The sequence below is a fragment of the Castor canadensis genome, chromosome 9 (assembly GCF_047511655.1).
Source record: "Castor canadensis chromosome 9, mCasCan1.hap1v2, whole genome shotgun sequence".
Classification (NCBI taxonomy): domain Eukaryota; kingdom Metazoa; phylum Chordata; class Mammalia; order Rodentia; family Castoridae; genus Castor; species Castor canadensis.
Genome location: NC_133394.1, coordinates 93,225,300 through 93,241,877, shown reverse-complemented (window position 1 = coordinate 93,241,877; position 16,578 = coordinate 93,225,300). Strand labels below are relative to the sequence as shown.

Here is a 16,578-nt window from a genome sequence, read left to right as displayed (position 1 = left end):
AAAAGCTATTGTACCTATTATTTTGCCTGTTGAGGAAGGATAGTATAAAGTGGGGAAGGGGCTGTTTTTCAGCCTGTACCAAAGCAGATAAATACTCTTTTTCCAAAAGAAATTGAGTATAGACCCTCTCACTGACTGACAGCCATCATAGAGCTGGGATCAGGTCAAGAATATAGAGGAGCCAGGTATGATGGCACATGCCTATAATCTCAGTTACTTGGGAGGAAGAAGTAGGGGGATCATGGTCTGAGGCCAGCCTAGGCAAAAGCATGATATACGAGACTCTATCTGAAAAAAAAAAAAAAAACTAAAAGCAAAAAAAGGGCTGGGAGTGTGGCTCAAGTGGTAGAGCACTTGCCTAGCAATCACGAGGCCCTGTATTCAATTCCCAGTACCAAAAAAAAAAAAAAAAAAAAAGGTAGAGGACACAAGTAGAATGAATTTTGATCAGAGGAAAGACAGGATCAGACTATGGAGCACAGTGTGGCATTGAATAAAAAGAAAGAACAACCATTCCTGGGATGCCTGAGGGCTATGGTGAAAACTGAAGGAGGCAACCTCCATAAGGACATCAATGACAAAGGTCTAGTTCATGAAGGGAATTCTGTGAGCACATACTCAAAGAGTGAGACCCTTCTGCAAATAGATCTAAGGTCTATAGTACATGAAAGCCACAACCCAGTGTAGACTTGGCCTAAGACAAGAGCATAGAAAACGTGGGTCAGTGGAACTGAACGAGGCTGGAAGAGGAGTCCATATTACATAGAACAGAACAGAGGCTCTTCTCTGACAGTGGACAAGGGCTAGTCACTCCAAGGAAGTTCCAGTCTTGGCCATAGACAAAGGAAGACCAGGCAACAGCACCTCCCCTCACCCTACTACCAACTCAGAGTGAAGGCCAGTCCTCCAGTCCCACCCCTTTCAATGCTCGGGTAGCTGTAAGGATGTTAACTGAATAACCTAAGTATCCCCAGCTTTGATTCTTAAGAAGACTGATGGGTTGTATTGAGCCCTTCCCAAATAGGTGCTATTCTGAGCACTTCACATAAATTAACTTATTAACCTTCATATCACCCCTATGAGATAGCATCATCATTTATAGTGCAGATAAGAAAGCTAAGACTCTTCCAGGACTGAATCCAGCTAGTCTGACTCTGGAGCCCATGCTTCTCTGCACTTCCCGCCCAAGTGCTCCTAGACTGCACAACTTGCTTCATCACCCTCTCCACAGCTTTGAAAATCAAGTATTAGGAAGCTAATTTTTGCTAAGTCTTAGATAATAAATTATTCTTTAGTACTCTTTCCAAAGTTCCTCCTACTTGTATGTTTTCATGATTCAATAGGATTCTTCTCATGAGATAATCTGCTCTTCTGTGACTTGCTGTCCCTGCCTCCTAATGGAGATGCAGCTGAATAGAATATTTGAACTGAAAGTCTGCAAGAAACCAGGATATAATAGATATGAAAGTTGAGAAAAAGTAGGCTCTATAGTAGTATTAACATTTGTTAATATAGAATTAACAAAGGAAATACTAAGAACTGGTTTTCGGTCCCTTGGGCTCCATGTTCTCTTCATAAACATGAAAGGCGCCAGGGGCCAGTGGCTCACACCTATATGCCTAACTACTCAGAAGGCAAAGATCAGAAGGATCATGGTTCAAAGCCAGCCCGGGCAAATAATTCATGAGACCATATCTTGAAAATAACCAACACAACTCAAGTGATAGAACGGCTGCCTAGCAAGTATGAGATCCTGAGTTCAAACCCCAGTACCATCAAAAAAAAGAATAGGAAAGATTCTTTCATATTCTCTACTTTTACACAGAAGTAGAGAGGAGTTTTGTCAGGAGGATTTCTAGAGGAAGCCATTGACTATTACAGACCTCCCTATCTCCACCTCTGCTAAAGAGTTATCCTTTAATCCTTTTCCTCTCCAAACATTAAGTTTGGGTGTACAGGGACATGGAACTTATCTTTTAGTCACAAACCACATGGAGCCATGTCCAGACCTGATAGATAGGACCTGCGACCTTCTTGAACTTTGAGGTGGCTGCTTGGTGAGCCTTGAATGCAGTCTTCCTTTGGGAGAGAATAAGCCTGGTTCTATGTGTGAGAAGAAGAGTGTACATCAAAATTTGGGGAGACAAAGAGTCAAACTAAGTTAGAGTGTTGCTGCCCTACCCTCTATATGTCTTAATATCTGTCTACCCTTCCTACTTATGGATAGAATCCATGATACTTACTTGGGCACATAACAACCTGAAATGAAGATTATACTTGCAAATTTCCCTTTCAGCTAAATGTAGTCATTTGATTAAATTCTGATCAATTAGATAGAAAGAGAACTTTTGTGTACAACTGGATGTCCATAAAAGGAAAGAACACGCCTCTCTTCTACTCTTTAATTTCTGCTCTCTAGAATGTGGTGGTGATGGCTTGGAACTCAAACAACAATCTGGATCATGATGCAGCATGGTAGATGAGCAAGCTTTGAAGTCTGAGTCCCTATGACTTTGTGGTGTCACTCTACCAGCCCTGGACTGCTTGCCTCCAACCTTTATTTACATGAAAAAGATATAAATATTTTAAACCACTGTTATTTGGAGTTTTCTTTTACATCAGCCAAATATGAATACAATTTCTGCTTGGCCAAATTATAAATACAATTTCTACTTCAGTCAAGTGTAAATATAATTCCCACTTTTGTAAGGCACATATATGTTCACTTAATCTTCATCGCACCTGTGATATATTTACTCATATCCCTATTACACAGATGTAAATCTAAGATTTCAGTAAGTTAGATAACTTGTCCAAGGTCAATGAACTATAGGCAACCGAATCAGAATTTTTACCAATTTCTGTCTGACTTCATAGGCCATGGTTTAACCATGCACAAAGATATTAAATATCTTTGTGGCAAAGAATATTCTCCCAATTCCATTTCCTTCTTCTCTCTCATAGGAGTGGAAACCCCAATTTTTTGCTTGACACATGGCCAACCATAAAAAGACTTCATTTTCGGCCTCTCTTCTAGGGAGCAGCAGACCACATTCTGAGCAAGGCGGTGAGAGTGGAGAGGTGCGCAAGTTCTATATTGTGTCCTTGAAGACCAGGACAGCTCTCGTTCCCCTTCTCCCCCTCCCCTATTGCCTGGAACGTGGGTGTAGTAGCATGTTGTGTTGTGACACAGATGAAGGTGTGGGGACGACTCCCTAGGATGGGAAGCAAGACAGAGAAGCCTGGCTCTCTGGATAACTTCACAGAACAAAACTGCTATCCCAGCCAGTAACTGGCTGTTCCCAGACTCAAACCCAGACTGACTCTAAATCCATGCTCTGTCATGTACACCTCATATATACAGACTTTCATATCCATTAGAGTTGCCCAAAGTTGGGGTACCCTGGCTCTTATGGTGATGCGCTCCTCCTGTTTGGAACTGTCAGGAAAATGTCATCAAGGATGGTGTAGCAAAGGTTCCTACGTGGGACAGGCAGTTGGGGTGCAGGTGCATAAGGTGCCACTAGATAATAGATAAGAGTCTATTATTAAGAGAAAATAAAACCTTTGCTTTTTTAGGTTTCTACTTCCAAACTTGTTGCTAGTAGAATGTAATACAGTCCTTCTCCCACTCTCCACCTCCTCTCCCACTCCCCGCTTCCAACACACACATGTTATTGTAAGTTCTTTCAGGACAGGCACTGTCTCCAGTTCATCTTCCTATTTTCCCTAAAATTTTCTTTGTGCATGGTGAGCGCCCAAAACATTTTTGTTGAGTTTATTTGAAATTAGTCTCTATCTTTGTATCTGCCTAGTATTCCCCACTCCCTCGAATGTGGAAGGTACTAAATATGCACGTGTTGAGCTTGATTAAAGACACCAGGAATTACTTGGGAAATGGAGGTTTTTCAAGTGACAGTGATAGAGGGGTAGTGATTAAAATTATCTAGATTAGAGATGGCAAATACATAGCACTAGCTGCCACTCCCCTCTTGCACGCTTATGGTAGACATTACTAAACAATTATAGCACACTTGCTCCCTGAGCCCAGTTGTGGATTCTCAACCTTTCTCTATACTCTTCCAGTCAACAAGGGTCACATGCAAGATGACATTTATTTTATGTTAGCAGTGAACCAGGACATTAAAGTTAGCTGTGTATTATTTCATTAATTAGTACCTTGTGCCTATCTAGTTTAGCCAAAAGCTCCAGGTCAGTCCTGTCTGACACCCCACCATGAAGAATCAGGACTTTTTCATCAACCAGAGTGGCCAGCGGAAGCCAACAGAATACATCTTGAAGAGTTCTTAATATTTTCTTTCCATGTGTCTGAAAATAATATTAAGATGTTAGGCATCAAACAACTCACTCAACTCATCTGAACTAAGAGAAACTTTTGTTTGTAAAGGCAGCTTACCTTATATTTATGCATCACTTCCTTGGTAAAGCCATATCTAGATATAGAAGCAAAAATAGATATTAAAACAAATTTAGTGACAAGAGTTAGGACATGATAATATTTTTCTTAAAATTCATATTCTAGATATATGTACTTAAAATATTTAAAAGAGATTGAAGAAAAATCCCTAAACAGTTTACAATTATAACATTATTTATGGGTAGAGAAAAAATGAGATATTTCAATTTTCTTTCTTCCTTTTCTTTATCCATATTTTCCACTTGTTCTTTTTATTTTTCCTCCCTCTCTCTCTTTCTCTCCCACTCCCTTGTACTAGGTATTGAACCCAGGGCCTCGTGCATACTAGGCAAGTGCTCTATCATCTGAGCCATGCCCCAGCCCCATGTTTCCCACTTTTTCTATGGTGAATCCTTGTTGTTTACAGAATAGAGAGTATGAATGTGTGAAAAAAAATTAATGGTCTTATTAGGATAGAATAACATATATAAAATTTTAAAACCTTTCAAAATATTATATGCTGCTTATTCTAGTTTCAGAAATTAGAAAATTACTTTTAAATTGCATCTAAAAGAAGAAACTCTGATGAAATAATTTTTTTCACAATTGCAACAGGTAAGCATCAAATACCCAAGCAGGTTTGGGCTTGTACCGTAAGTTCACCATATGGTCCTCATGGTTTCCTCTGTTAAGATGAAACTCTTTTGGGTAAACCAACATGAAGGCAAAAAGAACCATCAGGATCTCTACTGAATCCTTGCCTCGATCCACAAAGTCACCATTGAACACATATGCCCGCTCTGGTGACGGGAGGCCATTCTGCCCAACGCAGAGATGAGTCCAAGAAGATCCCAGTGAGAGAAGAGGAAGAAAAAAATCAGGTTAAAGCCAATGGGCATCTGACCATCCCGTCAGGTCTATAGCCAATTCTGTGCTTTCTGGGTTCTTTCAAATGTGAAATGTCAGTAAAAGATGGAAACAATTTCTAGGGTGTAATATTTCCTTCCCAGTGAGACTGAGGTTATAGGATGCTCACCAGAACATACTCTTTATACAAAGACAGTGTTGCCATGTGGTGGGGAGCAAAGGGCACCAGACTCATGATCTGAAAGCCAGCTTTAAGTTCCCACCACATCATGATAATGACGGTGATGATGATGGTGGTGATGGATGGTATAGAGTCCTTCAGGAAATGCTTTGGCAAGTTTAGTGCACATATAAAGTAATATTACATTAATAAAATATTATTCTATTCATACACTTTGTTATATATTCTACATTTACAGCTAAAATAGATATGAAAATAGCTTCTGGCTGCTTTGTTAATAACCAATTTTCTTTATCTAGAAAAAAGAAAATCAATTGATAAATGATGCTTCTATTAATTTAACTAACATTTGTATTTGTTAAACAGTTTACAAAAATATGCTTGAATATAATGCAATATTGACTTTTATTTGTAATCTTTTTACTTTTTTTGTGGGACTTGGGTTTGAATTCAGGGCTTCGGAGGCTGGGACATGACTCAAGTGGCAGAGCGCCTGCCTGGCAAGCACAAGGCCCTGAGTTCAAACCCCAGTACTGCCAAAAAAAAAAAATGGTGAAGATGAACTCGGGCCTTCATATTTACAAAGCAGGTGCTCTGCTGCTTGAGCCATGCCTCCAGTCCTAATGCTAACTTTTATATCATGTATTTGCTGCAGAGAAGCATGAAGCCCTGAATTCAAACTCCAGTCACACACACACACACACACACACACAAGCACACAGGCACACACACACACACACACACACACACACACAAGCCCAAGTATTTGCTGCATAGAAGCAAACGCTATTTAAAATAATATTTTAAAGCTCCAAGCAAGCCAGGTGCCAGTGGCTCATACCTATAATCCTAGCTACTCAGGAAGCAGAGATCAGGAGGATCACAGTTCAAAGCCAGCCCAGGTAAATAGTTAGTGAGACCCTATCTTGAAAAAACCCTTCACAAAAAAGGGCTGGTAGAGTGGCTCAAGGTGTAGGCCCTGAGCTCAAGCCCCAGTACTGTAAAAATTCAAATAAATTTTAAAAACTCCAAACAATACTAAAGCATTTATTTAATACACACTGTATTTGAACTTGTAAATTAAGCCTCAGAGAAAGAAAGGAACTTAATTTGAACGTTCATACCTTATAAAATATAAATATTAAGTCATCCAACTGGCCATGTAAATCTCCTAACAAAGAAAAAGAATATCAGTTCTGACTGACCTTTACAGTTGTTTCTAATTTTTACTGTAGAAAAGAAGAATACTGAACCCAGAAAAGTCTGATAAGATTAAGAAACTGACAGCTACTGATTTTTCCATATGTGAGATAGGGATAAATATTAATTTTCCTGTATTGCAGAGATAGTTAATATTGAAATCAGAAAACAGTTTTTTCTGCCTGATTATCATGTAGAATATGATCTACAGTTTTATTGAAGTAAAGACAGGACAGAGCAATGCAAGGTCACAACCCAGATGGGAACTGGAGAGTTTGCCACAGTGTAAGTAGGAAGCTGCCATTCATTTCTGGCCAGTGCTATGAGATTTTTGAAGAGAAATTGCAAAGTTTAGACCTTATGAAATTTTTGAGTGTTGGAACACTGATTTAAAAGTTTAAAATCACTGTAGGTCAAAAAGGACACGTCTGCAGGCTGCATGTGCCCTTGTCATGCCAGTTCACAACCCCTGGTATGTGACACTCTCCCTCGCTGAAGGAAGGGGCATTCATCTACATGAATGCTGAACATCTGCAAAAGCTAGGGAGCTGAAGAAAGTGGCTAACAGGACTTCTTTCTGCCAGAGGAATGTATGTGAATGGAAGAAATAAGATTCTAGGCATTGGGGCTTGCTTGGGTGCCAATAAGTACATTGCTTGCTAATAAGGAGGGTCTGGTTATTTGCAGGAATTTTGTTCTGAGTGGGGATTCAATACGAATTGCTTGGGAAAACAGAGCAGAAGTTGAGCCTCCTGCTCCAAGGCTCTCCTCAGAACCACTCTCCTTTAAGAAAATGTGGGGCAAATATGTAAATGGTCAGTTTCAGGGTGTGCACTTTGACCTACTTATTGCCATCTATACCTCCCAACTGGTCCTTCCTCCTGGAAGAGTTTTCTAGTTTGTATCTAGCAAGGGAAGCCATCCCTACCAGCTCTTACCACACACTGTGATCTCCTCGATGTAACAGGTTGAGATCCGGTTGATGTTTGGCAGTTGTGCCAGGTGTTTCTTGGTCTCATACAAAAGATTCAAGACATAACGAGCATGAAGCTGCTGCTAGGAGGAAGAGGAGAAAGGGAACAAGATGATACTGCTGGCCTTACCTCTGTTGCTTAAGGATTCTATCATCTAAGTCCCCAAAAGTAACTTCAGTAAACTGCTCCCCATACTCTTCAAAGATCATTTCTTTTTCACCCACATTCCATCTTTGTTCTTGCTTTTCATCATCCCCATTTGTCCCTCCTGAAAAATACTGAACTCATTTCCTCTTTCTTTTTACTCTACAAAACCCTTCCTTGCCTATAGCTTAGGAGCAGCCCAAGCTTGACCTTGGATCAGAAGCCAAAGTCTAAGGTGTTTTTTATTTATTTATTTGTTGTTGGCCGCCCCCACTAGAATGTCAGCCACATAACGTCAGGGATTTGTGTCCGTTGTGTCCCCCTGCCCAGAATAGTGTAGGGCACACTCAATAATTATCTGCAATATGAATGAAAAGAGAGATCATATGATTAGGAGACGCTTTCAATCATAATAACTGGCCTAGCAAAGGGCAAGTGCCATCTCTAGTTGATTCATGGCAGGAACACCCTAAATCCAGGACCATTTTCCTGTGCACACAAGACAGAGTTGGTGGGAACCTGGCTCCCAGGTAAGCGTACTTGTTTCAGTCTGAAAGCTTCCACCAGGGAAGTTGCATGATCAGGAAGAAGTGGGAAGGAGAGGCGTGGCCCTGTGTAATTGTCTGGCACTTCTATGGATTCATAGTCACTGTGCCTCTCCATCTCAGCATCCAGCGGGAATCTCTCCTCAGTGAACATTCGGTTCAGGAAGCCCCCTAGTCCGGATAGAAAAGGTGGGTCAGGTTATGGTCAGACACGAGGTTTGGGGGTAGTTCAGTGCAGTCTTCCCTGGACTGTAATTGAAATGGGATCTGGCCATTGTGGCATCAGCTCCAGCCCAGGAGATGCAAAAGACAAGTTTAAAGGAAATGAGAACAGGTAGGTTGGACAAGAGGAAAGGGTTATGTTTTATGTGAATAAAAACATTAGCTGAAATCTGCTCTCCTTTTTTTTTGGTTCAGGGGAGTTGAATTCAGGGCTTCACCCTTACAAAGCAAGTATTCTACCACTTGAGCTACACCTCCAGCCCATTTTGCTGTGGTTATTTTGGAGACGGGGCGGGAGGGCGGGTGGGTTTTCACAAACTATTTGTGGGGCTGGTCTCGAACTGTGATCCTCCCAGTCTCAACCTCCCAAGTAGCTAGGATTACAGGTGTGAGTCATCAGGGCACGGCCAGTATCTGATCTTTGACTTTAAAAAAGATCAACACTGTCAGAGTGAGAAGAGACAGAAATGTAGAGGCCTGGGCTTGTAAGGAGGAAGAAAGGACAAAGCCAAGGTGGGAAGGGTTCACAGGCATTCAAGGTGCACCCAGTGAGGCAGCAGAGATTCAGGACATACGAGGCCCTGAGCATCCTCACACTGTCAGCCTCAGGCTCTCTAGCCCAACGGCTGCGTTCCTGGACAGTGGAGCATGAGCAAGTCCGAAAGGCTGTGGAATCAACAACCCTTTCAGCAGCCTTCAACTAATGACCGAAGAGCTAACATAAAGATGCCAGCTCCCTCTGCCTGCAGCTGGGATCGTTCCAAGGCTTCCTTTGTGCGCTATTTCACAGGAACTCCCGAGTTGCTGGGTGACTACCCTACTCTTTGTTGGCTGCCTCCCCTTTCCTGAATCCCACCACCAGTGTTTCCTGCACCTAACAAATAAACTCCTTGCACACAAACTCTTCTTTCCAGATATGTTTTGGAGAGAACTCAGAATAAAATTTCACTGTTATTCACCCCCTCTACACACACACACACGCACACACTCATTCCCTAGCTTTCACCAGAATCACGATGCTTTCCCCTTTCTGCCTTTTAGACCCCGAGGCAGGAGGATGTACCATATGGTAGTCCCTACTCACTCTCATTGTGGCTGCTGGGGGTGAAGTGGTCCATGAGGTAGCTGAAGAAATCATGGAGCTGCAGAAGAACCAGATGAGACTGGCTTTAGAAATGAGGGGAAAGAAAGCCCAGGAGTGGTCCAGACCAGTTGCACCTTCTGAGCATATAGGCCTTGCCCAAGGGCTAGAAGGCAGAGTTGGAGGTGCCCTGCCCCTCCCCACATACCTTGACCTGGTCCTGCTGGCCAGCATACTCTATTGACTGGAAGATGCTCCAGGTGCATCGCCGCCTCATCTCCAGGCGAGCCACATAGCGCCGGTACCATCTCTGGATCAGAACCGCCGCCTTGAAGGCTTGGACACAGGTGCAGATGCAAGCCTATGAGCTGGGACTCCCTGCCCTAGGGTGGGGGCAGGGAAAGATGGGACCCAGACCCTCTCCCACTGTGCATGTGGGGACAAGATGGTGCGGACAGCACTACCCACTGATGCCTGCAGGAAGTATTTGTCTTACTGTTAGCCACAGAGCTTTTCCCCCTTCCCATCCCACCCCATCTTCATTCTTGCCATTCGTTTTTTTTGGGGGAGGGTGGCAGTACTTGAGTTTGAACACTTGAGCCACTCCTCCAGCCACATTCTTGTCATCCGTGATGGTTATACTAATGTCACTGGAGGTCTTTTGGATTCCCACTCAATAAAAGCATTTTCATGTATACTAACCCCGTCCTCACCCCACCTCTGTATGAAGGTATACATTCCCCTCCACCCCCAGTGGTGCCTAAAACCACAGATAGCATTGAACCCTATATATACATTTTTTTCCTTATTAAGTCAGGAAATTTACCTTTTCATTAAAAGAAGGCACTTTACAGCTTATCTCTGATATATCTGCTATGCCAGCATCCTTACTGTAGTGCTTTAGGGCTGTTGTTAAGTAAAAGGGTTACTTGAAATTCAATACTGTGATACCGGAACAATCGATCTGGTAAGTAAGTTGACTGCTATGTGACTAATGAGCAGGTGGTATATACCTCATGGATACATGGGCAAAAGAGATGATTCAAGTACTGGATGAGATAAAGCTGGACAGGGAGAGGTTTCATTATATTGTTCAGAATAGCATGCAATTAAAAACTTATCAACTCTCCATCTTATATTTTCAGATTGTAGTTGACTGCAGTAACTGAAATAGTAAAGAACAAAACCATGGATAAAGGGATGGGCACCAGTGGCTCTTGCCTGTAATCCTAGCTACTCAGGAGGCAGAGATCAGGTGGATCACAGTTTGAAACCAGCCTGAGCAAATAGTTAGGGAGTCCTTATGGAGAAAAAAAAAATTGCCATCACAAAAAAAAAATGGCTGGCGGAGTGGCTCAAGTAATAAGAACACCTGCCTGCCAGCATGAGGTCCTTAGTTCAAACCCTAGTGCTGAAAAAACAAAGCAAAACAAAAGCCATGGGTAAGGGGAACTGGTGCATAGAGATGGAAGTGGTGGATTCTGAAAAAGTATAAAGTGGAAAGACAGTGAAGATGTGACAGGCTTCAAGAGCTGGAAAAATGTGATGGTGGGTACATGTTTTGATATGGTGATAATAATGTCAGGAGGTCTGGGTCCTACACCTGGAACTGCCCTGCCAACCTGTCTGGATTCAGGCAAGTCACCTTGTGCTGCAATGTCTTCATCTAGAAAAGGGACTTGACTAGATGAACACTAGGAAATCAAATGATAAACAAATACTCAACATCCCATTCAATGTCAGGTGTGATGAGCATTTCCCAGGCTCGTTCTTGTTATCCCAGTTCTGTGATCTGACTATGGGCTTAAGCATTCCCACCACAACAGGCCCACTGCACCTACAGGTGGCTCCTTTTTCCAGGTCCTGTGCTAGGTGACCATGAAGGGCAAGTTGGAATGCATTATTTCCTGTTGGGACCTGTGATCGAGTATTGGTGTCAGAGAAGGGAACAGCTGTTCACATAAATAACTAGATTCTTCTTAATCTCCTGGACCTGGATCTGCTGCTGCTGATGAATGGATTATTTATAGATAAAGCTGGATTAAAAAGGAAATCCTGGGCTGGAGGTGTGGCTCAGTGGTAGGGAGCTTGCCTAGCATGTCTAATACCTGGCTTTGATCCTCAGCAGTACAGATTTAAAAACCTGTGGGTTAATTCAGGTCAATATCCTGAACAGTAGACAGATTGACTTAATATAGTTAGCTCGGATTAGGGAGATAAAAAGAATTATTTCTTATTTCCTGAATAGGAAAGATGATGGTGACAAGGGGAAAGAGAAGCTGTGGGATTTAAGCAGAGCTAAATTTGATTTCCTATGAAATAAAAAAAAAAAAATTCATACTAAAAGTGTTTGTCAGAGGTTCTTGCTAAATGAGGTCCTCGTGATGACGTTGAGGCTCTGCCAGTGGAGCTCTTGTAAAACTGAGTCCAAAACCATGGATGAGATGTGCAGGGTGGGTGCTAAGGTAAGCTCACAGATTCCTGCTCCTTGCCCATACCTGCAGTGTCAGAAGCTATACACAGGTGGAGCCCAGAAAGGACTGTGAGGTTCAACAGGTTCCATGATTCTTAAGCTCCAGGAGGAAGTTTGTAGACTTCAAAGGCATTGCTCCTAACACCTTGTCCCAAGGCAAGAGCTGCCAACGACCACTTACATTTACATCCTTTGTCCTGCTTTGGCTTCTTAGGGCAGGGGGAGTGGCAACACCTCTCTTTTGCCCTCTTTCTCTCTTCCTCCCAGTTCTCAATCCCGGGCCTGGGTTACTTTAACTAAGAAGGGTGCTTTTCAATAGCACAATTCTAGATGCTTACACACCTTTTACTTGGGTTATTTAAAGCTTTTCCTGGGGTGCTAGTTATAAATGTGCCTGGCTCTAAAAACCCCCTGTGCAAGGGAACACTTATTCTATTTTATGGAATGAACTGTTGCCTGATTCTAAATTCAAAAGAAAAGTTAATTAGACTTTTTAAAAACAAAAAATTCCATATGAGTGCTGGGGGGAGTAGCTCAGTGGTAGCCTCGCATGGCAAAAGGCCCTGGGTTAGATCCTCAGCATGATGAAAACAAAAAATGAAAAACAAATTAAATCCTCCATATATAAGAACACTGTGAGAAAGCTATGAATCAAGGCAATGAACAGTGGCGTGCAGTAGAACAGATAGATTACTTATAAAAACTCCGTTTTTTCATGCTGCCCACTTACTTCCATTACCTTAGAATATTTAACTCTCAACACACCTCTGATTTGAAGCAAAAAATGCTTCTAGGAAGAATTTTCTTTCTCTAGTGGAGGTACAAGCTTGACAAAAGGTAAGCAATAAGAAAATGAATTTTGATTCCTTTAGGGAAAACAGAGGGCCTAACATTGACTTCCAATCAGAGATGGTATGCTTAAACAGACGTGTGGAATTTGCCTCCTGCCCTCTCCCCCACCCACCTCGCCTCCCAATACATAAGAAAACACTGCAAGGTCCTTCAGGTGTAGCTCAGCAGTACAGCATGTGCCTAGCAGGCTCAAGGACCTGGGCTCAATCCAAAATGAAATAAAAGGCTGGCAGAGTGGCTCAAGTGGCAGAGTGCCTGCCTAGCAAGCATGAGGCCCTGAGTTCAAACCCCAGTACCACCAAAAAAAAAAAAAAAAAAGGCAAGAAACAAGAAATGCTGCATTAAATGACTTGAAAAAAAATAGCAGATAGCTGAAGTCAAAATCCTTAAAGAGAAATATCTAGATCACAGAAATGAAGATAGACTCTGTGGCCAAAGCTACAAGGAAACACGGGCCAGACGGTCTCAGTAGCTGGGGATGGGAGTGAGTCCTCAGCTCTGTGCGCTGCACTGCGCTGTACCTGGGCTGTCTGTGAAAGGGCAGAAACCAGGGAAGTTTTGGTATCTCGTGGGAACCAGTAAATCTCTGCCTTCCAGCCCCAGTGGCAGCAAGGAGTGAACCAACCTGAGCCCGGAGTCCCTGGTGAGGCTGAGGCAGGAGGATCACAAATTTGGAGGTAGCCTGGGCTATATAGTGAGACCCTGTCTCAAAGTAAGACAACAACAACAAAATCTATGACAAAAGTATGAAAAGTTGGCTGGACAAGGTGGCACATTCTTGCAATTCCAGGACCAGACACATCTCAGTAGCTGGGGCTGGGAGCTACTTCCTGCCTCAAGAGGCTGAGGCAGAAAGATTGTAAGTTCAAGGCTAGGCTAGGCTACATAGCAAGACTGTCTCAATAAATAAATAGATGAGTAAAATAAAAACAAAAATCAAAAGAGAAAAAAGGAAAGTTAGACACACAAGATTACTTAAGCATCTACCAACGGGGAACTTGGTTGAGTAAAGAAAGCTTCTACACAGTGGAGGCTGAGAACTGTGGTGTCTCCCTCGGGCTGTGGTGTAGTCCACAGAATACACAGTGAAATAAGCAAGGCATAGGACAAGGTAAACTGGATGCTGCCATTTAGCAAAGAAAAGGGAATATATGAATACACACCCATAATTAGCCTATTTTTTAAGAAAATGGAAAAAAAAAACCAATAAAACTTTTATAGTTACTTCTCGTCAGAGAGAAGGAGCCAAGTGGAGAGGACAGAGATGAAAGATACACTTCCCAATATCTCTTCTATAGATTTGGCTTTGGAACTGTGGCTGGCAAAGGATGATGGTAAATCCTTTGACATTTCCCTCATCTGTGGTGGGGTTCTACATCTGCTCCCCTGCAATCTGGGTGGCTCTGTGCCCTCAGGGACTGAGTGAATGCAAAGGAAATGAGCCTGGGGCTTCCAGGCTCAGATCTGAAGAAGCTGGTGGCCTGTGCCTCCGGCCTCTTGGAGTTTTCTCTTTGAATGCTCACCCTAGGGGCAGCCCCTGCTACGGAAGGAGTTGGCTATGCTGTGAGAAGCGCAGAATACACAGAAAGGTCTTGGAAGATGAGAAATCAAGGCACGGTAAGGACCCAGACGCTGCGTGAGCCATTTTAGAAGAGCTGCAGCCCCAGTTCCCTGGCATCAAACAAAGCACCCTCTGGGCCCTTGGCAAAGTTCCAGCCCACAGTCATGAGCACAATAAGATAGTTGTCTATGCCACTAAGAGTTGGAATAGTTTGTTACACAGCAGAAATTAAGTGGAGCAGGAAATAGATAAAAGGTTTACAAAATTACAAAGCAAATGTAGATCAAAATGAAAGGGAACTTAACCTTATATAAATTGGTGGCATAATTACACAAAAAGGAGTCATTTCAAATAACTTTTGAAAAGTCAGTCATTTGTACATCCCTAGTGGATATATCCAGACAAAAAGAATTACAAAGAAGCTGCTTTTGCTGAGGAGCACTGACTGCTTACTTGGACCCAGGAATTTAAAACTAAAGACAGAACAGTTAGATGATTGCTGTGACCCTTTTCCATAGAAATGGGAGGAAAGAACTGACAGGGCAGAAAATGTAACCGAAACTACAAAAGGGAAAAACTTTTTGTGTAGGTCAGTTTGCTGTTTTTGATTAAATTGACATTCTTTCTCTCTCTGTCTACATCCTAGAGAATTCAAAGTTAACTCCCTTTGTTCTTTAATTAGACAGGCAAGCTCTCTACCCCTTATCACTCTCTGACCAGGAAGACATACAGCCTCAGAGAAGAGATGCCCAGCCACCTGGAGAGACAAAGGCCAGCGGCCACAGTGAACATGCCTCTGGTCACTCGGTCAAGCTGAGCCCCTGAGCTCCCCTTTAAAAGGTAGACGTTTTCTCTCAGAAGTGGCACAACGGTGCTTGGAGAAGTTGATTTTCTCTGCACCCTTCTTTGTCTCTTCTTTGTTATTTGTAAATTGTGAATCAGCATCGAGACCAGGGGACGGTTTTCCATAACATCCTCACAGACCTACCCAGCCCTCACAGCATGGTGATTACTTTGCAAATGAGAGAAACAGTAACATCCCATTTAGCAGGCATGTCACAGATTTAAAAGTTCTGCCATGCTCGCATTTCAAATAAGACCCACGATATTGAACATGGGTGGGGGCAATTGACATCTGCATCTTTAAAATTAAAAGAGTCATCAAAATTGCTTTGCAGGGCTGTTGGGCAGATAAACAAAATAACGTGTGTCAAGTGTTTACAGCAGTTCCAGGTATGCTGTGAGCATGAATAGAGGATAACTGCCTTTGTGTACTACCTGCATTTCACAGATGGCTCACCATTCCTTGAACAGTGGCAGGCAGCCAGGGATGAGCAGGGTGGGAGCCCAGGTTTCTAACTCCAATGCTGTGACCATCATGAGTCATACTCCAGATCTTCCTGCAGGACTGGACAGTTGGTCCTCACTTTGGAGGACTATCTGTGACCAGTTCTAACCAGTTACTTTCCAAAAAGGTAAAAGTCACATCCAGTTTCTTTCTTACTTTATTTTTTGTTTGTTTGCTTCGACTTTTAGAACAGCCTTCCAAAGGGTATAAAAGTCCAGATAGGGCCTAGCATGGTGGAGTATGCCTAGAATTCCAGCTGCTCAGGAGGCAGCGGTAGGAGGAATGCCATACCAGGCCAGCCTGCGGAAAGTTAGCTGGAGAAAAACAAACTAACTGGGGTGTGGCTCAAGTAGTAGCACTGTTGCCTAGCAAGTATGAAGTCCTAAATTCAATCCCTGGTACTACAAAAGAAACAGAAAAGAAAAAACCTGCAGCTTCATCCACCTCTCCTGAGACCCGATCTTGACAGGTTCACCTCCATTTATAAACACTCCCTCCATCTCAGCACTCAGATAATTCACAAACAGCTTACCTTGGATATTTCCAAAGCACCCACAAATTTTGGTGTTAATGGTAATTAATAATTACTTGGAATGCTTTGAAACTGGTCTGATACTTTATATTAAATATTCATTTAATATTCATTACAAATATGTTACAAGAGCTATTATTATTATTGCTATTATTATTAATCCCCCTGCCCCTATTTAAAA

General features: G+C 42.5%; 1 protein-coding gene across 1 annotated transcript in view; it reads right to left on the bottom strand.

Annotated features, from left to right (window-relative positions):
- Nucleotides 1-16,578, bottom strand: part of Ppef2 (protein phosphatase with EF-hand domain 2) — a 32,139-nt gene that overhangs the window by 13,965 nt on the left and 1,596 nt on the right. Inside the window, exons 2-9 of the mRNA XM_074041986.1 lie at nucleotides 9,840-9,967; nucleotides 9,635-9,692; nucleotides 8,324-8,499; nucleotides 7,604-7,718; nucleotides 6,590-6,636; nucleotides 5,070-5,236; nucleotides 4,418-4,454; nucleotides 4,180-4,329 (exon numbers count right to left, since the gene is read on the bottom strand). Of these exons, the coding sequence (XP_073898087.1) occupies nucleotides 4,180-4,329; nucleotides 4,418-4,454; nucleotides 5,070-5,236; nucleotides 6,590-6,636; nucleotides 7,604-7,718; nucleotides 8,324-8,499; nucleotides 9,635-9,692; nucleotides 9,840-9,967 (878 nt within the window). The remainder of the gene's footprint in view (nucleotides 1-4,179; nucleotides 4,330-4,417; nucleotides 4,455-5,069; nucleotides 5,237-6,589; nucleotides 6,637-7,603; nucleotides 7,719-8,323; nucleotides 8,500-9,634; nucleotides 9,693-9,839; nucleotides 9,968-16,578) is intronic.